This window comes from Pezoporus wallicus, unplaced genomic scaffold (genome assembly GCF_028554395.1).
Source record: "Pezoporus wallicus isolate ANWC-B61680 ecotype Strahan unplaced genomic scaffold, APGP_CSIRO_Pwel_v1 contig_6484, whole genome shotgun sequence".
Lineage (NCBI taxonomy): Eukaryota > Metazoa > Chordata > Aves > Psittaciformes > Psittacidae > Pezoporus > Pezoporus wallicus.
Genome location: NW_026638903.1, coordinates 398,340 through 424,605, shown reverse-complemented (window position 1 = coordinate 424,605; position 26,266 = coordinate 398,340). Strand labels below are relative to the sequence as shown.

The following is a 26,266-nucleotide window of genomic DNA, read 5'->3' as shown; positions in this document are numbered from 1 at the left end:
CTGATTTGTCTGCATTGATAAATGTGTAAGATACTTGGCCCCAGACCAGCTAAAGCAAATTATAAACATTTGCTTTAAAAACAAAACAAAACAAAACAGATAGTTTATAGAATATCCTGCCCCACTCCTCTACTAAGACACCCACCTCCCCAGGCCTCCAGCCACCAGAAGTTACATCAGGCAGCAAAATCAAGAACAAAAAAAAAGGGTCATTCTCATTTTTCAGGCAGTTCAATTCATCTTGAAGCTGATGCACTGAAAGCTGTTTCATTTGATGGATTTCCAAAGAGCAAACTGAAGGAGCTGAGGTATGGATACACTTGCTGTTTTACTCCTTCTGCTATTGGAGTAGTGATCCCTGACAGAGGGAAAACAAAAACAGTCAGAATTGTGCCATCTTAAATGACAGCAAAAATCGAGGCTACATAAGAAGAAGGGTTTATTATGAAATAAAATCACACTGAAAATCAGTCATGTTTGACCTGGCATGAGGTTACAATACCAGGTCAATAATCATATGAGCAATATTACTTTGTGGTAGAATTAAAATGCCATATGTCCATGAAGAATGTATCTTGAAATATCAGGTCCAATATGACAGTTTAATTGCACAGCTTTAGGAGCACTAAAAAGAAACACTAACTTCAGAGAACAGAGTAGACTATTTAGTCATGTCTCTTTTTCACTAAGTACAATAAGTACGCACAATCTTTTGTTATTGCATACTTACATGACTCCATTTCTCTTTTTCACTTAGTGAAAAATGTTATGCAAAACGTTATGCATACTTACTGTACTTAGTGAAAAAGGGACATGACTCATAACTGGAGCCTTTAGACACCACTGTAGCACAAAAAGACAATAATACAATAGTATACATAGTTTTCACAGTCTTTTAATAGAAGATTTAGCTGAAATGACAAGTACGTCAATGAATGTTAATAATCCTAGCCACATAGTCATCTTTGCCTTTTTGCAAAAATGATCATCCTGCGATAATACTATCAGGAACACATACGTTGATACTCATATGCATACTCACATATGTATATTCATAACCAAGCTCATAATGAGCAGTGAGGGATTCAGGAACTGATTCAGCCAGCAGGTAAAGATGCTGCTGCGAGCAGCGGGGCAGTGTGGGCAGCTCCTAAACCATCCCAAACTGCTGCTGGGGTGCTGATAGGAAGCCGCACCTTGCAAGAGGAAGCTTTGACCTCTCTGAGCTCAGTGGGAGCCAAGCCCTTCCTTTCAGTGGTGCCAGGACTTCACTTGCAGCTTGTACTTAGGTGAAATACCAGCAGATACTGTATCAAGGTAAGGTAAGACAGCTGAAGCTGATCTAAAAGTTGCTGCTGCCGCTGAAAGAGGCAGGCCACAGCCCTCATCTGTCTTGGGTTGATGCTTCTCTCCCTCCCCTTAAATTGCGGGGTTTGCCTGATTCCATCTCCCTGGTGGCTACAAGGAAACGAACGCTGCCCAAACACAAAGGTGTAGCACGGAGCAGTGAGAGCACCAGGTAAGGGAAGGGCCAGTACTACTGCTTTCGATGTCCCTTCAGGCCAAGTATCAGCCTTTGCCACCCTGTAGTGTAAACAGATCTCTCAACTTCCAGTGTGAGGTCATAAAATGCACTGAATTGTCCTCTGAAATGCAAATTATAGCATCTATATAATTTAATGCATCTCAGTATTTCCTCTATGAAGGGGTAGGACGAAGTGTTTTGCAGTATGAGTTACTGATTTTAGTTTTTATACTGTCCTTTTCAGACAAGCAAATACTTAATTATACAGTTATTTAGATGGAACAACTGGGGAACAAACAGGTGAAGCAAACTGTGCCCAGACCTTTCAACAAACAGCAGAACTAAGACTCTGGCTGTCCTGCCTCCCCACTTTCCTTCCCATGTCATGCTATTTGGTTTTGAACTCCTGAATACATTTTGTTCCTCCTCCTGGAGCATTTCACTAATTGATGAAAGATTAAAATATAATTCAAGATGACATTCACCACTGAAATCTGCCTTAACAAGAGGCAATAAGCTAAAACCATGGAAGAAAAGGAAAAAATACTTTCAGAAATAATGAAGTATAGAATTTGGGAAATAGTTTCATTTCTTTGTAGAGGACTATTTGCAGAATATCCCCAGATACACCACAATTCTGCAATAAGCACCACTTGCAATAAGCAATGACATTTGTTACAGTCTGCCATTAGGTGAACAGTGCTACACTGCAGTCACGGGCTACTTCTACTGGGCAAATACCTTTCACTGCCTCTCAGTGAGGCCATTTAAAACAGGTTTCATTGTAAACAGTTACGCAAGACATTACAAAGGTTGTTCTCAGTAAAAATATGTATTCCTTACACTGTCAGCATTTTCCCCTGAGCTAATGTAATTACAATGCACTACTGAAACCAACCCAACCTTTTTCTACAGTAGGAAGGAAAATTACATAACCCTACCTAAAAAACCCCAATAACCCAACCTAAAAAACCCAAACCAACAAACTCCAAGCGAACAAACCAAGCCAAAAAATCCCCAAACCCTTTACAAAGTGAAATTTTTACAGATTTTACAGCAACATGGTGTTAAATGATCCAGCAACTAGAAATGCATCCAAATTGACTTGGAACGCAAACTGGAACTCTCTCTTACAACAGGACGCTATTTAAATGCACTGCGCAGGGAAGAAAAATCTCAGCAAAGAAAACCTGCACTTTTGAGAGGGCTTCTTTTTGGGTCAGCAAACCCTTTTTGGGGTCAGCAAACAATGTCTATTGCGATTTCAAACAGCCACGTATGACGCTCCTTTCTAGAAACTGATTCTGGACTGATAGTTAAGACCTTCATTTTTGCCTCCATGGGGGAAGGTTCCTACAGAACTTCCAACTTGGACAATCAGAAACTTCACTCTGGAAAACAAATGTGGATTTCCTGGGCCAAAGTCCCTGCCACACCCAGCAGGTGTGGCTGTGATGAGGGAAGCGATGAAGGGCAAAGAGCAATTTATGTCATGGTTGCCAATGTATCAGGCAGCTGGACCTGCTCTGAGGGTACATAATAGTACCCAAGGTAAGGGAAATGGAGGACAACATAATGGAAGAAGCATCAGGCCAACAGTATGACTGTTTTACTCTCAGTTTGCTATTCAGGAAGTCATATCCATTCTTCTGCTTGTGCTGAATGCCCTTGATACACAGCATCATTTAGAGCAGGGACATCCGCATGTGACTCACAACAGCAATTTCAGCATTCTTAAGCTCCTAGGCACTGCTAGACAACATTTTAAGATTTTAGGTATTGCCATAGTTAAATGTATCCTGGATATATGTTCACCTATGAGGAAAAAATGGAATTTAAGGAAAGGAACCTGAAGAGGCAAAGTTGAGGATTAAGCAGAAGAGGCAGGAATATATAGAAATGATGATGAGGAGGAGGTAGCATCCATCTCATAAAGGGCTAGGAAATCCTATTATGTATTATTGCCAACCAAAACCTTATGAAAAACTTCCTTTCTCCCCACACTCCCAAACAGGGAGACTGCATTAAAAAAAAACAACAACAACAACAAAAAAAGAAACCCACAAAAAAAAAAAAGAAAAAAGAGTTAAGAGTATTTTTATTTCTGGTGGTGGTTTTGGGGGGGGTTTGGTGGTGGATTGGTTTTTTTTTGTTTTTTGGTTTTTTTTTGTGATTTCTGCAAGTCTTCCCAGTCTATCAGCCGTAAGGAGGTTCTGATATTTGATAATTTTTAATGGAAGTTTATTTTTCATGACAGTACAAGCTAAACAGAAAATGCCAAGCAGCACAAGGCTTCAAACAAATTGAAGAAAATTGCCATTCTTCAATGATGCCATGTACAATAACAAGTGTTATTCAATGGAAATACCCTCAGAATCTTTTGAACTGTGAGCCCTGACATACAGTCCCCAGTGTTATTTAACTATCCTGTCGGAAACAACAGTAGTTCACACTGAGATACCTTTGAGGAGCTTGGCTGTAAGAACTGTTGCAGTTACCCTGAAACACCTGAACTTCTGCAACGAGCAGATTCTACAGCCCTGAGCTAACCAGCCAGGTTTCCCTGGAGAAGGGAAGCATCAGACATCTATGCAAGAAATATTTCAGAAAGCAGCCAGCTGATCACAAAGCATCCCACACTATTAAAGCATGAAAGGTGAAGTGTAGGACAGGGAGTAAAATGTAGGCATCTAACACACTGACATTGTATAGCTAGCTGAGGGACCTGAAATGGCACCTATCTTCCTGTTCTTGAGCTCTACAAACCCCTCTTTACATCAGCATCTTTAATTGGTTTGCCAGTACCAGATGGAACACTTTGTTCTCCCATCCTGTATTTGCACTCACTATCTCTTATTTTTACCCTGTTATTTTATTCCTTGTACTGTCTTTTGTGCTTCCACTGTTCTTCCATCCACTGTTGGTTTGTGTCCAGACACATGAGCTGGCAGGCCACAGATACTAGGAGTGATCTGGGCATGCCTATGAGATCTGGTCTGACTGGCAGAATAAGCAAATGAATGCCAGATGAAGTAAGTGTTACATGTGATTGGCTCCTGTCTTAATGCACTTTCTTCTTTCTTCCACTAGTTAATAGCTGTATCACAACATAGTTATTAGGGCAGTCACTAGAAATACTGCATTGCAGGCTTGTGCACTCTAGGTCACAGGCTGTCCCTTACACCACTTAACACATATGCATCAAGCTTAGTATGAAAGGGTAATTTCCCCTGATTATGGAAAATCTTGCTTCAGGATTTCCAGAATTTCACCTCAGGAACTGGCTTTGATCAGCTTGCTAGTGACTGGGTAATGTCAGCAGTGACACCAGAAGAAACCTGACTGAGTAGTAGGACAGTGGCAGCTGAGTAGCAGTTCAGAAATTGTCACTGGCATCTTAAGTGGTGGATACAGGCACCAAAGAGGCTGGTAAGGGCAATAGCACTATTTATAAATGCCTCGCACCAACAAAATAAACAGAAAGCTCATGATGCACTTCCAAGCTACTGTCCCATCAGCTACTTACTCCGCACTGTTAAAACTGACTTGAGTTAATTTTGGGATTAAGTATGAAATGCTAATGCCTCTGCCATATCTATGATTACCCTCCTCTTGAACTGTACTCCTTGAAGGATTGGAGAACCCACTTCCCATTACTCTTAGCTCACAAATGCTTTTACTTTTCAGATGCAGTTTCTCTTCCAACTCCTTAGCAAGTGTGGATCCTGTTCCCAGGCTTGCCTTGTTTTCTAAGCAGTAGGAAAAAAAAATACAAACATCCTTCTTCTATCAACAGATGCCAGGTTTTATACCTTTCTGCCTATTTATAGGTGGTTTCTGTATTCCCCTTGGCCTTTCAGCTCTCTAATGATCACTTCTAGTCTGGCCATGCAAGAATTCCTCCACAAGTACTGAGCAACTCCAGCTGGAGAATGCAACACAAAGCAGGTATGACCCATGCTAATCCTGTGAGAAAGTGCATAACTGCTGTCTTCCTCTGGCTGTAATTTTGAAGATCCATGTTAGAAGTACAACTGCTGGATGGATGCTAGGTGTTGATGCTGTGTTCCCTCCAGAAGTAGTCAGTAGTAGGAGTGGGAATTTAGCCTTCTTCACAAGTGTAGTTGTGTTTCAACACAACCGTCCCATGATACAGCTAATTTCACTCTAAAGGCCAAACTTCATAAGGCAGCTGAGAAGATATAGTTATTGCTACAACCAACAAGTATGGGCCCACTTTTCCAATCCTTTCTCACAACTTCACCTCCTCTCAGCTTGTGCTTGTGCTGTTTTTGTGGCTGCAGCAATGGCCAGCAATCTATTCCGCAGGTAATTTGAGCTCATAAAGAAAATGGAGGGGAGTAGTTTTATTTCCTCTTTGGTGAGCTAGATTAGCTCACTAAATTGTGAGATGATTATCAAAGCTCTATCAAAGCTGACACAAAGTAAAGTCTGGTGACTGTGAAGCTGAAAATAGGGAGGGGGGACTGGGATTGTGATGTCAGTGGAATGCTGTTGCTGGGTCATATGGGCATTGGCAAATGCCACAGCCGAAATTCAGTGCAAAAAGAGAGACAGAAAAAAGAGGAGAGAGGGGTGTAAATGTCACCTCTTTTGGAGATAGTGCACCTTTAGTTCAGCTGCTAAAGAAGCACTTCCTCATCACTTCTGGAAATCGCATCTATTTTTCCTCTTATAGGAAACTTTTAAAGCCTCACTGTGATGAATATTAGCTCAGAAAAATAATTTGCTAGAGCACAGATCTGTACTGTCAATTGTATTAATGTTCCAGCCAGCAGATATTGCACTCTTACTGCTATGTGTATACATGAAAGTTTGAATCCAAACAGCCCTCCAATATATAACTAACAAAAGATGTGTAGCACTAATATGTCTATGAAGACAAATCACACAATACACTCCTCTTCTGGACTTTAAGAAAACCAAATCTATCTTACATTACATGGATGTTGCTTCCCTTTCACAGCATAAATATGTAGTTTTAAGTTTGGATCAACGACAATCAGTAGGGGACTGATAGTCCTTCTTTCTGCTATTTGTTCATCTAAATGATGCAAACATTCAAGTAGCCTCTGAGAGTGATTTCTAAACTTTAATTTCACAGGGACACAAAGGTGTAAATTGATGCCCTCTTAAAACGTCTTTGCTAAAAATTGTCTCTCTGAAAAGAGGAACATAGCAAGGTGTGAATTTTACCCTGATGATAGCAACTGTCACTTGACTGAGGTGCTAAATGTGAAAGCTGTTATTTTAACTTTAAGACAGTGCATGAAAAACATTAACCTGAATTAAAGATAATTAAATCTCAGCTATTGTTGGATAATTTTTTCTTTATTTCTCCTTCTTTTCCCCAGTAATGGTCTGCATTTAGTCATCATAAAAAGGTAGCAAGTGCGTGAAAGTTTAACTGGAAACCAAGGGTGTTAAAGGCAGAACCCAGTCATCCGGTCACCACACGCGTGCAGATCGGCACCTCCTCCAAAGCATGACCAGAGTGCTCTCCCTGTGGAAGCTGAGGTGGTGATATCTCGCTAAGACCCATCCCAGTGGGGAAGCTGGAAGGCTGCACACCCCGCCCTCAGGAATGTGATGCTGCTCTGGGCTGCCAGTTGGGACATCAGGCGAGAGGCTGCACATGAAAGCTTCCTTACAAAATACTCTGTAACTTTGCCGTCTAAAATCCCCATGTTGATGAGACCTTGATGTACGCTATCTCTTGACTCTGGCAGCTATTTTCAGCACATCAGCCTGACTTGCCTTGGGCTTGTTTAACTGATGCTGATAAGGACAGCTAGTACCAAAAAGCTCAGCAGTACAGAAGTGCCTGTTCCTTGCAGTGCTGGGGCATGGACACCACTATAACCAATGCCAAAAATGACTTTGGAAAAAAATGACTTTTGGATTTTTTTCTTTCAAACAGCTACAAGCTAAAAGCTTTCTTGCAGCTCTAGATGTGGTACCACAGCATCTTAAACTGATCTCATCTGATTCACAGTCCTTCCCTTTCCCTGTCTGCTGCAAATCACCCCACCCCCTCCCCCCCCCCGCTTTTTTATGCCAGCTGGCACTCAGGCAAATAAGCAGGAAAATATTTCAGGGAGCTCAGCTGGCTGAACACAAACGGTATTCATATTTGGCCAGCCTGGCTTCCCAAACTATCTTATCAGCTGGTGTCACAAGCTGCAGTCCCAGCACAAGTACACACGTGGGAGTATCACGGGTAGGAGGAGAGCAGGGCTGTGGCACCTCTAGTTTAAATAACCAACCTCCAGGTAGACTCACACCTGACACCTGTCCCATCCTCCGACCCTGTATCCCCTCTCCTGGCCAAACATCCCTGTGTCCTCCCTCATGCTGGCTCTGGCCTGAATGATAAACTGATGGAGTCTGCTGATCCAGAAGAAAATGTGGTCACTCCCTTCTACAAGTAGGAATCCAGACCCAAAGTCCCAAAGATACTACTTGCTCCTTCTCTTTGTCTTTCTTCCCTATTTTTAATCTTGTCCTTCGTGAGACATGCTGTTATATACATGAATGGTACAGCCCAATGGGGAATCTTCCCTCAAGAATTGCAGCAGCTGGCCACAGCTGCTCCTCCAGCACAGGACAGAAACTGAAACAGAGAAGAGTGCCATTTTATCACACGGTCACATCCTTTGTGAACTTGTGTAACCCACACAGGCTGCAGGTCCAGCCAATGAGTAACTTCACTTATACTCTTCACTTGCTACTCTTCCACCCTTCCCCTCAAAAAACCAAACCAACAGTAATTTCACTTTGTAGAAGCATTTTCAAAGCAGGAAACACAAAACATTTATAACCAGGGTTTGAAATTAATGGATAATTTACCTTAAAAATTATTGCAGAAGTTGCAGAAATATGCAAACCTTTTTATTCAGGCTCTGAAAAGTTTAGTTTTGGACATCCTAGTTATACCAAACAGTCCCAACCACACCATTTTTTGCAAACTTATTTTAAAATTACTTCTGAATTTATGTTTTGGGGGTTGTGTGTAAAAAAAAAGGCAAAAATTTAGAAAATATTGGATTGGTTTTATTATTCCAAGGTATTTACACATTTAGACTGACGCTGACGTGGGAGTTCTCATACTGAAGTTTTTCTTAAACACTGGAAATGACTTTTTAATATTTAATATAAATTTTAAGATTCCTGAGCATGAGACAGCATTCTCAACAAAATACATGCTAAACAATTACCCATTTGCAAAATGTGGGTGTGTGGACTGCAGGCTGCTGCTCCAGGTGCTCTCTCTTCCATGTTGGCCGGATTATGCTTTCACCCCAAGAGCCTTTTCTGGGCTTGCTCCAAAATGCTAGCACTAGTAGAAATTTGTTCAAAAAGTTTTGAACCTGACCTTTTCCTTTGTGAGTGGTCATTTTCACAGTTATCTTTTTCCCCTCATTGTGTTTTGTGTTCCAGGAAGTATACAGGCCACTCAAAATCTACAGAATGTCACATCCTCTAATAAATCAGGTAGTTTTATGCCTTATTAGCTGGACCAAGGTTTACAGTGGGGAAGGGTGGATTTTTTGCTTTTTAAAAATAATTATTTTAACATTGTACTCTGATGTACTTTTAACTTGCATGAGTGTGAACAATTTTCAGCACTGTAAGCATGACTGCATCAGTGTTCCTTTTGATTTATGAGACCAGGAATAGGTTTGTCTAGCTAGACAAAGCATGGACCTCATGTTTCCTAAATGCAGTGCAGTATGTATTTTAATTACTAGTTAGGATTTATTTCACAGAAGAATGAGCATCTCCATTCTAATGACGAATCATTTTCTCTTTCTGTAATGACTGTGATTGCCTCATTATACTTTCCATGGTGTATAATTTCTGTGTTGACACAAGTGGATGTACAGCAAGAAACCTTACTCATCCAGTCAGCCTAGGGTATGCGAGTCAGTTTCTCCTTTAAAGCACAAGTCTGCAGCACATATAAAACAACAGAAGAAACCAAAATCTTAGTATCTCTGCTTTGAGGTTCTGGTTCCTGTGGCTTCGTATTACATGAAGGATACTTTCCTTCCTTCATAGAAAGGAAAGGCAATTCTGTCATTCAATAAAATGCTTGAACTCTCCCAGTTTAAAATTCTATGCTTGATGTATTGTACCTCACTTCTTATTGGGTAGATTTGTTGCTAAAAGGAGATCTAACAAACACTGTGAATTGTCATGTCCTTAAAAGATGTAAGCAGTACTTACCTGAACCTTTGTGAAAAATGACAATGCATTTACCCTGCTTAGTAAAAAACTAATTCTGAGGTGTCAGGTAAAAACTGCTCCTTTACTTAGAGTAACCAACCATTTTGAAAGATGACAGTACACCTTCATATATAGTGCACATATATTCCAGCCACAAATGGAGACACCACTGATTACTGAACAAAAGGCGTAACACCTCCTTTTTAGCTAAGTGTTTGGGAAAATACCCTTATGAGTAGTCACCTGTTCATCTAACAAGCGTAGAAATAACTTTTTTTTTTTTAAACTGTCATCTCATATGTACAGAACATGACAATATAAAAATATATTTGAACAATATTTATTAGGGACATCAAAGAACAGTAACAAATAGTAATATGATCCCTTTCAAGATTTGTTTGGACTGCAAAATCTGGACTGCATAGCTTTTGCATTTGTGTAAATATTTGGTTATGGGGACACTTTCTTAATTTAGACAGAGCTGTACACCTAACAAAGGAGATGGTACCTTTACAAGAGCTGTGGGTGCTTCATCCTTGGAAATGTTCAAGGCCAGGTTGGACGGGGGTTGGAGCAACCTGGAAGGTGTCTCTGCCCATGGCAGGGAGTTGGAACTAGGTGATCTTTAATGTCTCTTCCAACCCAAAGCACTCTATGATTCTATGAATAAATAACAGTGACAAAAACATGTTCATGCCAGTTAAGAGCTCTATATATTGCAGTACACAGTAACACATACATAGCAGTATACAGTATACATGTTGCAGCACACAGTAATACATGCCTAGCAGTGAATGTATAGAACACAATTATGGAGAATAAACTTCGTCAACGGATTCATCTTCTGATAAACGCAACCAATGGCTTTGCTGTACACGAATACAGCCCACGGTCTGGAATTGACCCCACTGGTATTCTGGACACGGGGCAGCCGTGCCTTATGACAAGTGAAGATCGGACTGCGCCCCTTCGCAGAGGTGCTGATCTCCCTTGTGCCTCGCTTGCGGGCTTCAGTTCCAGATCTTTCCGTCGAAGGACTTGCGCTCGGTGTAAGGGAAGCACAACACGTGACACCCGCGTTGCCATGGGGACCGAGAGACGAAACTGCCAGGGACGGGGCTACCGTCGAGAGTGCCCCCCCCCCCCCCCTGGCGGTGGCCGCGCTCTTGGCACCCCGGGCGCCGCTTCACCCTCGCGGCACCCTCACTCTCTCACAGCGGGGTTTGGGCCCTGGGACCCGGTGCGGCGCGCGCGGTGAGCTCAGCCGATGAGGCGCGGAGAGCCCAGCCTGCCCGGCGGCCAAGGTGCGCGGGCACGGGCAGCGGCGGAGGGAGCGCCGGGCGGCCGGAGGGGCTCCGCGGCAGGGGAGAGCCGGGAGCGCAGCAGGTGCCACTGCCGGCGGGGTAACAGCCGAGCCACCGCGGGTGTGGTGTTGCCCGGAAGTGACGTACTCACTCACCTGCTGGGCGGTGCGCGTGGGAGGTGCCCGCCGGGACCGAGCAGCCCGTGCCGGTCTCCCGCTGCTCGCGGCTCGACATGGAGTCTCCGCCGCTGGTCGTGGTGTCCCTCGTGCTGCTCTGCTCCGCAGGTGGGCGCCGGGAGCAGGTGGACGAGACGGGATGGGACGGGACCGTAGGGAATGGAGGGAGGTGGCAGAGTGGCGGCGGCTCTTTGGGGTTGGGTTGAAGGGCCGCGGGCGGGAGGGAGGGCTGGTGGCCGCCTGGCTTCTGCCGCGGTGACTGAGGCGCGCCAGCCCCGCCGCACCTCCGCCCCTGGCTGTGTGCCTGAGGGAGGAGGCAGCTGGACAGCGGGGGGCTCCGTCTCATGGGTGGGCGTCGGCGCCCGGCCCGCGCCCGCCGGCGGCTGATGCCGGGTAGCAGCGGCTGAGGCGCTGTGCCCGGGCGGGCGGTGGCTGGGGCGCGCTGCGGAGCCGGCCGAGGCTTTGTTCGCCACCCGCCGGAGGGGCGGCAAGCGTTTCGGTCGCGGTTTTGTCTCTTCGCTCCTTCCCATACCCCAACCTCTATACAGCCTTCGGCGTGGCCGGAGGCCACCCGCCGCGCTGCGGGTTCCGTGTGCCCTCTGCGGCGTTCCTTTTCTGTTGGTCGGCGGCGCGGCGAGTGTGAGCATGAGGGGCTTTCCCCGCGGCTGCGGGCAGTGCGGTGCCGTGCTTCCCGCCCGTTGCCGCCGTGCGCGGCTGCGGAGGGATGGCGACGGGCAAAGTGGCTCCCGCCGCCGGCGTGTGGCTGAGAGCGCGCCAGGCGCGGAAGCCGAGGTGAAAAAAAACAAACTATTGAACAAATTTAGACCATAAACCCCAGCCCTGCCCGTGCAGTGCGTCCGGCTTAAAGGCTGGTCCCGGTTTGAGAGGGTAGAAGAGGTGGCTTCCAAAGAGCCCTTGCACCCCATTTGTCTCAGACTGGATGTCCATGATGCAACTCGCTGGAGGAAGCATGAGAGGATTTGAGGGTGGTGGGAAAGGAATTGAATTAGATGGATTTAAATTCGTTTGTTTTTCTTGCTGAGAGGAAACAAAGGAGTAGGCATCTCAAAAACCCTCAAAACAAACAAACCCCCCTGCCTTCCAACCCTTCCCTCCTACAAAAAGCAAGCCAATGGGCTTGGGCTACTTAAAACTAAGCAAATATTTTTCAGCTCTTAAATAAGGTGTTACTGTGTTCCTGTAATGAACTCGGTTGGAGTGCTGTGTTAATGTTTCCTAAACATATTTTTAAAGCTATGTAAGTTTCCACTAAATTTGACCCAAGCTCATGTGAGACTACCAAAGATGACGAAACAGGTTCACAGTGAAGTGTGCATCAGTGGTGTCAGGAGGCCAGTTTTTGTTTCCTGTTGAAAAGTTAATGTTTCTGGTGATGTGAGGGCTGTTTTGGGAAATTAGTCATGGGATCAAAATTCTGTGCCTATAATGGAGTGATGAACTCTCATCTCCTGCATGGAAGGATTTTGGTATTTCTTCATTAACCCTGTTTCTCTAAGCAGAGCTAGAAAAGAGATAGATGCTATCTAAGAGGTAGGAGTTTATAAGTGTTTTGTTGAAAGCATTAGCGGTTAAGATTTATATTGAAACACCTCATGTAACTTCAAGCTTGAAAGTTTATTATTGTGAGTATAACTACACATACTGCAAATGAGCTGGATCACTGCTGGGATATCATAGAATACCAGGTTGGAAAGGACCTCCAGGATCAGCTTGTCCAACAAGGCTATGATACCATAAAGCTTGGAATAATTAATATATGAGGAAATGTAAAGTTTTGTTCTGGCTTTTCACTTCAGCTCTTCTGAAGTATACAGGTGTCATCAGACATCATGGTGAAATTGGATACCTTCATAAAGAAAGTATTATATTTGCATTTTGATTAGGAATATCTTTTGCACAATTACTTAGATGACTGTACCCTGAAAAGCACATGCATTTCGCAGTCCTTGGACAGAAATAATTTAATAATCTATGTATCATAGGTGTTAATACATCCTCTGAGCTTGCTAGGTTTTTTTTTTTTCCCATCAGAGTTAATATTTCTGGGTCTGTGTTCCAGATAGACATTAATTCCTTCACTGAGGGAGCAGATGTCAGTAAATTGCTGCTCTCCATGTAGACCAAATGTAAAGGAAGCTAATTTTTGTGCAGTTAAGTGAAAGCTGTTGGCAGTGGAGGATTGTCTAGGTGCTGAAGTCTTTACTTTGGTTTGTGGTACTGGAATAATTTATCATGTTATTTTAAGTCTTGCACTAAGTGCTGTTTTCATAGCTTTCATCCCCTCCCTGTAAGCTTAATTTTCCTTGTTTCACTGTCACTAAAAGTAGAGGATGTAAAATAATCAATTTTGTATAAATAAGATAAATAAGGAGGTTTATCTTGACTGTACAAAATATGCCTTCATCAGGCAAAGGGGCTGTACCATTATGTGTTGAAATAGGAGAGTGTTTGGATTTAAGCTGACCCTGAACCTTGCTTAGGGGTTTAATTCCTCTGTGAGGGTTCATTTCACAGTCATACATAAATAAATTGGGAACTACCCTTTCCCTTGCATGAAGGGAAGAGTTCATCCTTGAGCATTTCAGATTATTAGGGGAGAACAGTTCTTTCTTGCTCTATTTTTGTAATTAGTAATGAAGTAATTTTAGTGTCTGTGTTGGCATTACATGCCTGTGCAACTGATAAATAACTCGTGGCAGTTTGTCCTGGCATTGGTGCCTTCTGCAAGATGACCACAAAACAGGTTGGTGTACTGAAATACCAAATTTCTGCTGTTTTGCAGACTTCTGTTACGAATTTACAATTGGATGACTATTTCTGCACTCATAATAGCTCTTACAATTGTGCTAGTTCTTCTCTATCTGAAACTGCACTCCAAGTCAGTGAAGAGGGGAAAATTTGCTGGCTGTTTGAGGGGTCTGTTGGTATGTATTGTAGTTGTGTATGATCAGTCATTTTAACTAGTTGGGAGATTCCCAACAAGTGGAAATTAAGTTTAACTTAAATGAATGTTATATAGCTGTCAACAAATCCTGGACTACGGTAACAGAAATGATGTACCTCTTCAGATCTTGAAATATTTTGTTGAGACAACTGGTATTAAACTGTTTTCCAAAGGGCAGCATGGAATTCTGGTTTGAAGAGGAAAACTAAGTTGTGATGTTAAGTGCTGGCATATCGTTTTGTTAGGTCTTATGGATGTGTAAACTGTGTAAACCAGGTTTTTCTGATTAATTTTAAGCTTTCTAGAATGTGTGGTCTAATACAAAAAGTATTTTTTTCACTGCTATTTGCATTCAGCATATGTTTGCCAGTGCTGTGGCTTCAGAGCAGGACTGTGTACCTATTGGTAACCTTTTCTGTGCTATATACAGTGTTGAGGAAATCATCTGGTTTAATTCAAGTTTGTGTAGGGTTTTAGAAAGTAGAATAAATATAGGTGCCTAACTGTGATCCTGATTTAACAAATACACCTATAGCTGTTAACCTTTTCAAAATGTGTAATAGCAGAGCACAAGTTTTCAACAACTAGGAAATGTTATCATAGCCAGATTATTATCTACCTTTGTATAGATGTTCAAAAGTGTTTACATGGTGGTGATCCATTTAGCTTTCAGAAGATACATTATACAAAATAGTGATGCTGTGCACATAAGTGCTGAAATTGAGGATAAGAGTTTAAGTAGAGTTTTACGGTAAATAGGGATTTCTTTAGTCTGTAGTGATATCTTTTACTGCTGCTCTTGTAATGGTGGGGTTTTTACCTTTTTTAGTATCTGTTTTAGTAGTAGTAGTAGGCTATTCTGTACTATATTGAAATTCTACAATGTGTGATGCTTTATTAATAGGGTATTAAACTTTTAAATAAAAATAAAATACAGGTAAGCTTTGAGAAAAGTCTCTGGTTATTGCCCTATAATTAAACTTGCTAAAGTATTTCCAGTAACATGCCCCACGGGAGCTGAACCTAATGCAGGCATAGTAAGTCAGCATTTGCTGGCTGATACGTATTGTCAGATGTGTTTAATAAGGAACTTAAGCCTGTTCATGTTTCTATGCATGCAACAAGATCTTGGAGAAGCTTAAATTAGGAGGAATTTAACTACCACAGGAGATAAATAATGATTTATACCCCAGTCCCTTAATTGCTAAACCTGGTACACTTCATCCTGTTGGCGAGTAATTGTAACAAGTTGCAGGATTCAAGCATCCCTTAATATAAAAATGTATCTGAAGTTCAGGACTCCTTTCCTAGGTTTCCCAGATCTTGGTGTTTCAAGAAGTATGAAAAGCTTTACTGGTGATGCCTTGAACAGCTAGTTACTGCTGTGACATTGACCCTAAGATTTGAATTGGTAATACTGCCTTAACTAACCTGTGTTATCAGAAAGTATTTTATGCTTCAGAATGCTGCTGTGGAGATTATTACAGCTTGTCACTTTGGTCTCCTCTCACTGCTCCCTCCTCCCCCATGCTTGCTTCCCCTGTGTTGCATCAAACTTCAGCTGCCTGCCTGTCTTCACTTCCAGTGCTTGTCGCAGCTTCTCCTGAAGCCAAGCCTGCTTAATATAGAGATGAAACTACTATTCCTAAATAGCTTAGGTTTAGCTCCTGTTGCTGCTTTACAAAAAATACATTTCCATATGAGCACTTATACAAATTACTGATATGAGCGCTTCGTTACTGATTGCATTCGTGCTTTGAAAAATGCTTTCTGAGAAAATCGGAATCTTCAAATCTGTCTCAATATCAGAGTGCTAAAACTTAATAGCCACAGTGCCCACAAAGATTTGTACAGACTAGGGAACTTGGTTTGGGGGCTAATATTGTTTTATCATACTTCCTGACTAATTTAATCATTTGTTGCTTGCATGCGTTCACAAGCTTTTAATGACAGGGGTTCTCTTTTTGTTCTTGTTGCAGCTTCTGGTTCATTTCATGGAGCTTTCAGAAGCTGTGTGAAACATTATAGAGAAATTTCAACACTTTGTGTAGCTCACCAACTTGTAAGAATGCACCCCCAATCAATTTAGTTGTGCTTCCTTTTTTCTTCCCCCTTTTTTTTTTTTTTTCTTTCTTTCTGTTTAGGGAATTCCTCATTTTACTCATTTGCATCTTTCAGGGCATGGTTTAAGAAGAGCCACTTCAGCTTGTTACCATGGAAGTAAGTGGCAGTGAAGCTATAGTTCTATGAAAACCTGTTTCATTAGCAGCCTCAGCATCCTTGCTGGTCATTTCCTTTACTGGACAACTTGATTGCGTGAGTGTGTGGTGAATGGATCTGAGTAGAGGTGCTTAGAACATACATTAATTCTTTTTAACTGGTTAGATTGCATGATTTAAAACAAAGTATTGCCAGCAAGTTGTCCTGGTACAGGGCAGAAAGGAGTGACAGGAAAGATAGCAGAAGAACATTAGAAGGAAAACCCATTCTGCTTGATGGCTGTTCTCCCATAGGAGAGAAATGTTTGTATAACCTTGGCATGCGGGGGGCTTAGTTGGGGAGACTGATGAGGTTGCTGGATCAGGCAGTCAGTTGAATGGCTAGATGTTATCTCAGAGATTATTTTTGCATCCCATTTTGTGTTGTACCTGGTATTTATCTGGCTCCATGGTGAACCAGTCCAGGGAGTTTCATAGTCTGAAAAATGATACGTTTTTGTGAGGTCAGTTTTCTACCTGTTCCTTTTCCTGATCCAACTCGATGAGATCGAGTCTGAGTTGTAACAAGAGAGTCAATTGGAACCTCAAACCTGCATGGGTGGCGTGTGTTACTACTGTGGGGGTTTTTTCGTTTTTTTTTTTTTTTTTTTTTGTGGGTTGTTTTTTTTTGTCATCTACATACTGGATCATATATTCAAAACTTATGTTGTGGTAAAGAGGCAAGATTTGGAGCTATACTGGTTGTAGGCTGGAGGCATTCACCAGTGCTGTGATGTGCTTTAACTACTGTTAAGCATCTGGGGTACTTTATGGTCACAAGTTTTGAAATTTTTCTTGCTGCTACATTTTTTTAATAGATATGTTTTTCATGCCCCATAGTTAAAACCTATGCTTAGTATGCTGAAAGGTGATTAATCAACAAGAAATATTTAAGGTGCTAGAGAACTGTTTTAACCTGTGCAGAGTAAGTTTGTATATTTACCAGTCCTGCATTTTCAGTTCTTCCTTTTAGATGTATTAACAATATAAGCTACAAGGAATGTTTCATCTCCATTGTTTTAAGGCATGTAAAAATTGTGTGTGTGTATAAATTTTAGAGCCACCCTAAGTTTTTTAATGACTGGTTAACTTTGTGGTTATTTAGGGTGAATATTCTAATTCTTTGCACTTAGTCCTTTCTGTCTGTTTCTTACCTGAAGGTGGGGAGGTGGAATGGACGGAAGCAAAAGTGGGCAGACAGCCACTTCTTTGTCATTCTTATATTTCACCTTTCTATTAAAAAAACCCGAGCAGCAACAAAACAAGTTAAACCCCAACTCTGTACTATTAAATTAAATAATTCTCAATCTTAATGCAAAACTTGTATGTACTAGGAAAAAGCATTGCTTGTTCAGTAGCTTGGACGAGCCAAAACCCCTTTACTCAAGTGAAAATAATACGGCTGCTCAGTTAAGCGTTTGATTGCACTTAACTCCCTGATGCATTGACTGACAAATGTGCCTAATGCCACACTGCAGAAGAGCTACTTCATTCAGTTTTCTTTTAAATACCATCAAATTGGCGGGGGGGGGGGGGGGGAATCAAATCAGGTGACTGGATTGCTTAGTGACTGTATAAGCCTTCAATACCAGTTTGTAATGGGAAAATAAATGATTTGCAGGGCTAAAACCAAAACCAGCTCATGCAGGTGACGTAGGTTGTGTAGAGGAGAGGGAGGATTTTGAGTGAATACATCATGTCAGGATTTGGGTTATGATTTCTTTTTTCCTCTGGAAAAAAGTCTTCATAATGGTTTGCCCTCATTTCATTTTACACTTCTTAATACTATCTCTAGATGGTTACTTATTGGCTCTTAAGTGCAGTCTGAAGGTACAGTTTCACATTATGGGTGGCTGCATTACAGATGTGATGTGATTAATTTCAGGTATAATTTCAGGTGCCCAATGAGGTTGTTGCTACTTCCAGTGATGGTGTTGGGTTCCTTCTGCTCTCCCTCTTGTCAGAGCAGCATCATGAAGCTGCTACATGAGTCCGTTCAGTTGATGCAGAAGATAGCTGTTTCTGTAGTAGGTTGTCTTCCTGTTGGGTAATTTCACTCACTCCAGCCCCTTCCAGTCTTCACAGCCCCACTCACTCTGTGCTGACATTGCTGTGGCTGCTGTAGGTGAAATGTGGTTGCTCTCTGCGGGTGGGGCTCCCTGGCAGCCTGAGCAAACCCTTGCCAGGGCCAGGGCAGCCTCAGAGGCTTTTCTGCTGGTGGCTTTGTGCTCCTGCCACTTACCTGCTGGTGGCAGAGCACCACCAGGAGAGAAGAGCAAAACTTGCAGTGCAGTGTTCGCTTTAGCAGAGTCAACTCTTCGTTTTGCGTTCTGCCTCTTTGCATAAAGTATTATGCTGGCATAAAGGCAGGTGATGGCATTAAACCTGAGGACAAGAAGGCAGGACCTCAGTGAGTCCAAAGTATTATAGTTGTCGTTCCCTTAATACTGCAGGTTGAATTAGGTCATGCCGGATGATTGAAATGTGACCAAGCATTAAACTCAAAACTCACCCTGATCTTCTGTACATGTTGGTCTAAACAGTACTCCTGTGCTTAAAATTAATCTCTATTTGTGTTACAATATCCCCTCCCCTCCTCCAAAAGTGTATCCTTTCCTTCAGTAATGAGATACCAATGTTCCCTCTCTCCCCTTGATAAGCAGGCTCCTCTCCGGTAAGGTCAGCTGCTGGAGTTGCTAGGATACTTGGCTGGTGACTTTGGGTTTATCAACTAAAAAGCTTAAAGAGTATGTTGAACAAGTAAGGAGCACAAGGACAGTTGTAAAAGGAAAGGGATATTGGAAAGGATCTGAAGGCAACGGGGATGTCGGGGAAGAAGTGAAAGTTGTGGGGAGAGAAAAAAGTAAAAGATAGTAAAGCTTTAGCTGGTGATATATAAGTTTTCTTAGTTGTGTAACTATGCCAGCTGATCTCAGTGAATTACGATTTGGAATCAAATGAAACTCCTGCTATATATTTGCAGGGTTGGGATTATTTGTAGTTCTGTTCATATAAGTCTTAGGAATTTTTTTATTAGTTTGGGAAGATGACTTAATTCTAAGTTCATTGTGCAAGACATTTTAAACTGGGTAAACTAGGGCATGGGTATGCAATGCTACATGAATAATTAGAGCTGGTTACTTATTTAATGCTGTCTAAGGACATGCAGACCAAAAGCCTTTTTTAATTTTTTCTTTGAAGAAGTATGCTTAGCCTGTTTGCTGTTGTTTGGTTTTGGGTTTTTTTTTCCCCTTGTGTGATTTGACAGAGGATTTGTGGATTCAGGTAGACTGTGGTAGATACTCAGTAACTTAATGTTTATTGTTGAATTGTCAGATTTTTCAAGCTAGACCAATAAAGGATTGCTTCAGCTTTGGCTTTTATTCAAAGCAGATCACCTTAAGGTTATGTTTGTGGTATTCTGAGGGGCAGTAGGTCTTTTTGAGCTATTCTACAGAAATTGTGAGCTTAGAGTGGCAAGACTTCCATTTTTGGAACTGGATAGATTCCAGCAGCTGCTTAAAACTATGTTTGTTGTGCGCATCTGGGTATCACACAGTAGAAAGGAATATAAGACTTGGTAGTAGAGTCCTGTTTAATTGTGGAAAGAGGTGAAAAAGTCACAAATAGACAGGGAGAAGGTAAATCCATGATCTGAAGTAATGTCACATTGCTTATTTTAAGGGTGAATAAGGGAGACAGCCCACTAAATGTGCCTCAGGAAAGTGGTGCTTTCCCTGGTTGCTCGGAGGAAGGGAAGTTTGGAAGTATGAACCCACTGTTTTGAGGCTCAGCTGCAGCAAAGTGGACTGTTGAGGTGGTAGAACTTTTCCCAGGCTTATTCTGACATGCAGAGTTTTCTTTCTATATTTTGCTTTAAGTGCTCCTCCTGTTTCATCAGCCTTCTCTTTCTAGCTTATGGCAGAACCTTCCTCCATGCACGTAAGTCTTTTAGCTGCACCATCTGTAGAAAAAGTGTTCTGAAAACAGGACCAGAGCTCTGGGAGTTGGGTCACTCAGCTTCATGTTGTTATTAGCTGAGATGAAATGTGAGAGGGATTTAAAATCTTCCCTCCACTAAGTGTCAGTATAAAACTCAGGCTCTTTTCTCCAGAAATTCCTTTGTGGATTTAGCTACCTGAACTAGTTTTATATTTACTATGGGACTTAAATGGACTGTGAAGGAGGATACAGTGTTTGGAAGAAGGACTGGGGGGCAGATATCTTCTTTTCTAGGTAAGTACTTTTATTCTTGGGTTGTCTTTACTTTCTCTGCCTCCGTAACCTGTATCTTTTCTGCATAGTAGAAGTGCTTCAGTAAGTAAGGTCTGTGACTCTGATTAACTTAGCACTGTCCCGGGAGGTATGAAATGCAGGTGTGAACATCTTTTGTCTGAATGTTTAACCTCTGTTTTCAGGGATTAATTAGTGTTCTGCCTAGTGGATTTAGGCTAGTATAGAGAGGCAAGGGTTTTAAGTAGATATTTAAGTAGAAGAATGTGTAGCATGTTAGTGTCAGTAGCTTTGGAAATACTAGATACAGAAGTGCTTGATGCTTTTGCTAAGATGGTGGTGTGGTTTTTTTGGTTTGGGATTTGTTTTTTGTTCGTTGTTGTTACTGCTTACTCTGAACTGTGCTTTTCTGTGAAAATTGTATTATAGCATTGTACGATAACCACAGTTAGTGTCAAGCATGGGAAAACTGTGACCTGTGGAGCATATTAAACATCAACTGCTAAACGTTTTTGATACTCGCAGGACAATACTTTGTTAGAAAAAGCTTTGCGATCTGCCTGTATCAGCTGTGGGTTATCCTAAACATCTAAAGGCTTTGCAGGGTTCTACAATTATTACATATTAAACCCAAACCTGCTCTTTGGCTACATACCCACTATAGATTCAGGTGCAGTAGTGTGGTGTCATTTTTACTTTTCTTGTTTTACTCATTGCTGCATGATTATCTAGCTTGTGGTGGATTATTGCCTGTTGCTTGCTTGTTCCTTTACCTCATCTCTTGCTTATTCTTACCTCAGGTGAAGTTGCTGTGAAGGTTAAGTACTTTGGTATCTAGGTGCCTGACAAAATTAATAGGATGTGAATTGAGCTAATACATATTTTGGATTCTGTCGTGAAATGTTTGATGAAACTGTGTACTTTGGTTGTAAAATAGAATTTCAGAGTTTCATTCTCACATCAGGTGTCCTCAGATCTGTTGAATTTGCTTTCCAAAGGGAAGACAACTATATTTTTAAATTATTCTGCTCTTAAATTTCTGCTTTTCTTCTGTATTACCTTTGTTCCTCTAATGTTTACTAAGTTAAAGAAGACTCTTTAGCGACCTTTCTTTGTGGTGGTCATGCCATGTGTCCTATGGGAAAATAGGGAAGCTGAGAAAGTAAGTATGAATAGCATTCATTGAAAATGTGGAATTGACTCTTTCCCCTTCACACTCTGTCCCCCGGAGTTGCTCAGCCTGAATTTCTGAACCCTGATGAAACTTCTGCAGAAACTGAGCTGGGGTTAACTCTGCTTTAATCTGTGTTAGACCTCATTAGGACTAGGGACATGTTTTGAGGATCTTTTGCTATATGGTGATGCCAAAGGTTGTAGGGTTCAAGATATATGGAAAGATGAACCAAAGCTTCATTGCATTCTGAGAGCAAGTTTCTGAAAGCTATGACTGTAATGAGGCCTTGCTCTTGGTGTTGGAGGTAGGATGCTGGAAACTGAGAACCCATATCTGAAGATTCAATCAAATTCAAAACCCAGATCTCTTTTGGCCTTTGGGGGTTTCACTGGTAAAGCCAAGATTCAGTCTGTGGTGCAGTCAGTTAAGATGCTGTGTCAAAACAGAGTAAGGAAACCCTGCAGCTGTGGTCATCTTGGCTGAGCTGGTGTGACTCAGCTCCTAGGTACTGTAAAAATCACTAAAATGAGAAGTCAAATACTCTTTTACTTCTTCAAAGGCAACTTTCAATCCAGGTACTTCATTAGCAGCACCCTGTCTTGCAGCAGCTTGTTTTGGCATCACTTGTGGGTACTGAAGTTTTGTGTTAGTGAGGAAGCAAGAAGATTGTGAGATGGCACCTTCCTGTGGGGATTTCAGCCATGAAGGAAACTTATGTTTGGTTTAGGATTTCAACCATGAAGGAGGTTATGTTTGTCTTTGCTGGTAAACACTGGGAAGTCTCCCTCAGCTAGGCGCTCAGTGTGCACCTACCTTGATACGTGCTCCCTGCTTGCTTGCCAAGGGTGTAACTGACTCCCTCAGTTCTGTAGGGCCTTATTTCAGAAATGTGGTTTTGAAATAAGAGGTAGAACTTCAGAGTGAAGGTAGATGAGAAAGGGGAGAGTTGGGGAACCTTGCTTAATAATGTCATTAGAGCTAGCTGAAAACCAAGTAGATTATTTGTGATGAGAGGCATATTCAGAAGTAAAATGGGGATGGTGGGGAGGTGGTTCTTGAGACTGAAGTCTGACAAGTGAAAAGGTTTGATCACAGGTTACATCTTTAATCTGTATTTGAAAGAAGAGTCTAAGTTGAAGAGCCTCTTAAGTGAATTTTATAGCTTGTATCTCTCAAAGCACTAACATGCATTGTTGGTTATCATTGTTAATTACTTAAGGCCTCATTCTGTGAAAAAAAACAAAAAAGAAAAAAAGAAAAAGCCATTTATGTTTTTACAGCCATTCTTTGTTTACAGGCAGGTATTGCCAAACAAGATGAGTTTCAGAGAGCCTGGTAGTAAAGATGAAGTACTGTGCAAATGCAAATTGCAGATGGATCACGTTTGGCTTTAAGTACAGCCACATCTCTGAGCTTGACCGTTAGCTCACCTAGAAGCAGCCTGTGCTTTGCGGTTGTGCTCCGTAGTGATTGCGGCTTCAGACATCAGTTTGAACCTGGCATCAATCCTACCTTGGTGGTGGATCTCCCTGACTCCTGCCCCTCCGTGTTATGTCAGCTGCCATACCTTCTGCTGTGCAGCTCATTCTGTTCCCCGTTACCCATTTAGGGAGGTACTCTCTGCTGGGTTACAGAACACTTTGGTAACATAGTAGCTTGATGCCAGAAACATTCATGCCAGGTTTAAACTTGCACTTAAATTTGTGTAAGCCAGCAATCCAGGATTTCAGTGTACCCTGAATTTGTAACTTTTTTTTTTCTTTTAAATAAGAAATCACCAAATGCATAAGTAATTAATCTAATGAAAATTTGCTGTTATTTGTATATGTCACAGCTCTGCTTGTATCTTTGTTGGAATGGAGAAAGATTTGCTCTCAGATTTTTGTCTGTTTTCTGTGTTGACGATTCTTTTATACTAGAAAGTAGTTTACATTAAATTCTATCAAACACTTCATTTTTCCTTGATTATTCTTAGAAAATATTAATAATATAGTTTGCTAAGCCATGTTCCTCTTGAGCGATATTTGGAGGTCTGTCCATATATTCAGAAGGTAATACAGTTTCTCTACAGGTGGCATACACATTTGCACCCCTTCAGAAGTCATGCGAAAAACTTGTTCAGTCATGCAGATATAGTTTGCAATGTTCTTTAGGGTCAGTTTCCCCAGAGAAATAATGTTTTATTCCATATTAAGAAACTTAAATCTGAATGCTTGGAATTCAAAATGTGCATTTACTTCTTACCTTCTGATACAAACTTTGTAAACTAAACGTGGCATATGTCCTCTTTCCAAAATATTAGAAGAACAGTATGGATGCATTTGAAGCAACTGCACTTTTATGTTGATTTTTTCCAGTTATTTTTTTTAGAATGTGTTTTTTTTAGGATGTGTAGCTTCTGAGTCTAAAGCTTTTCAAATTTTTTTTTTTACTACAGTTAAAAATCAGGTGCTTTAATGCTAAGCATCTTTGAATAAGCAGGATAACTGAGTTGAGAAACCCTCATCTTTTTAATGTGTTTGAGAAAGGCCTGAATTTTCTTCCATGAAACCCCGATAGTCAAACCAAATACAGATCCTCACTCGTCTTGTTAAAATGTCTTCCTGTCACATACTAGCAGTTAGGTGCTGCACTTCATCCACTCATATTTTGAGGAGCATACAAAGGGTATGAAAAGAAAGTGAATCTTCCTGATGTGAGTGGAAACTGAAGGAGGTGAGGCTTGGGAAAGCTTGGAGAAAATGTCATGTTGTTACTATGTGTATCAGTTTCACATAGGTGACTTCAGTCATCCAGCATTCTGCTCCAGGCAGAGTCAACAGAGTACTTTTGTTTTCTCTGTGTCAGCTGTCAGTAAACCACCTATTTTCCTTTTTGTTTCTTCCCTGTTTATGAGGCTTTTCATGTTTCACTTAAGTCACTCACTTTTTTCAGCTTTGGTTGTATTTTGACTTCTCTAGCAAGGGTGATGCGTGCCTGGACTATATATGTCCATATTCCTCCCTTAGTAGGCTGTTTTTACTTCTTTCTCCTTGGGCCTAGCTGCTGACTGATCTGCTTGTTTCCTTACTGTTGGGATGTACTTTTTATGTGGTTAGAAGTGGTTGTCCTTAAATACCCACCAGCTTTCTTGAACTCTTTTTGCCTTTCAGAACTGGGTCCCACAGAAATCTTACTGAGTCAGCCCACCCTTCAGAAGTGCAGGGTCTGTACTGGATGTGCCTTTCTCACTCCTCTCAGGATTTTAAAACTCCTGCTATTTCATGGTCAGTACAGTCAAGGCTGCTGTTGATCCCATCCCCAGCAAGATCTTACTTTTTTTGTTTAAAGCAGTTCCAAGAAAGTGTCAAATGGCTTGACACATTTAGCATCAGTTTTTGCCTGAAATCTTCCAGAAGGCTTGTAGATTGTTTGTGTCCCGCTGTATTGCCCTTCCAGTACATGTCAGGGAGTGTCCCACAATAACCAGTCTCTGTAATTTTAGAGACTTTATGGAATTGCTGAAATAGACTTCATCTGCTTTCTTACCGTGATCGGGTGATTTGTAACAAACTGTGGTGTTGCCCATATGGACCTCTCCTTTAATCCTGACCCACAAGCTCTTAACCAGCCTGTTGTCTGTCCTGTAGAACAGTTTTTTATGTTCCAGATGTTCCTTCAGGTAGAGGGCAGTTCACCTGCTGTTCTTTCCTTCCTGTCTTTCTTAAAAAGCTTGTAGGCATCCATGACAAAGCTGCAGTTCTGTGAACTATCCCACATGTCTTGGTTACTTCAGTCATAGTTCTGTATACAGGTACTTAAGGTGGTTCCCTTTTCAACATGTTTTATCCTTGCCAAGGTCTGCCTTCCACCAGCCTGTGTACTTAATGTGTTTGAATCTATATTCCCTCACTTAACTGCAAATGTCTATCACCATTCCCTGATTGGTCTCTCATTTAAAGCGCTTGTCACCAGATCTGATGAGTGTGTTCCCACCGCACTTTGTCAAGTGGGTCCCATCTCTGACTTAGCAGCCCTTGTTGCTCAGGGGTGACCATAAAAATTAAACATTGCCTGTAATGCCAGTCCTGCAGCAAGTTGTTTACTTGCAAGATATGTCTCCACAAGCCTTTTACCTTTCACATGAAAAAGCAGGAACAGACATCACATGGTGTCCCATGTTCTTCGTTGCTCTGGTGTTTTCTTGTCATTTTTGATTTGTCCCACAGCTCTCCTGTATTAATAGCATGGGTGCCTGTGTGAGTAGGTAGCAGTTGGGGGGTGGGGTGGGTGGGAAAGGCAATAGTAGCAATAATAATAATTATAAGGGGTAGTAGTGCAGTAGTTAGTACTCCAAGGGGACCCTCAACAATCTCTCTAACATGCTAAATCTGGCCAAACC

General features: G+C 41.7%; 1 protein-coding gene and 1 long non-coding RNA gene across 3 annotated transcripts in view; both read left to right on the top strand.

Annotated features, from left to right (window-relative positions):
* Positions 1 to 217: 217 nt before the first annotated feature.
* LOC130601146 (uncharacterized) lies at positions 218 to 10,465 on the top strand. Its single transcript, XR_008972605.1, has 2 exons — positions 218 to 308; positions 10,251 to 10,465. It is a non-coding gene; the product is annotated as an uncharacterized LOC130601146 (long non-coding RNA).
* An 802-nt stretch (positions 10,466 to 11,267) lies between these two features.
* The window catches only part of CXADR (CXADR Ig-like cell adhesion molecule), a 34,982-nt gene continuing 19,983 nt past the window's right edge, over positions 11,268 to 26,266 (top strand). For both annotated transcript variants that reach the window (XM_057413014.1, XM_057413013.1), the window contains exon 1: positions 11,268 to 11,363. In XM_057413014.1, coding sequence (XP_057268997.1) covers positions 11,312 to 11,363 — 52 coding nt within the window. In that variant the 5' untranslated portion in view covers positions 11,268 to 11,311. The remainder of the gene's footprint in view (positions 11,364 to 26,266) is intronic.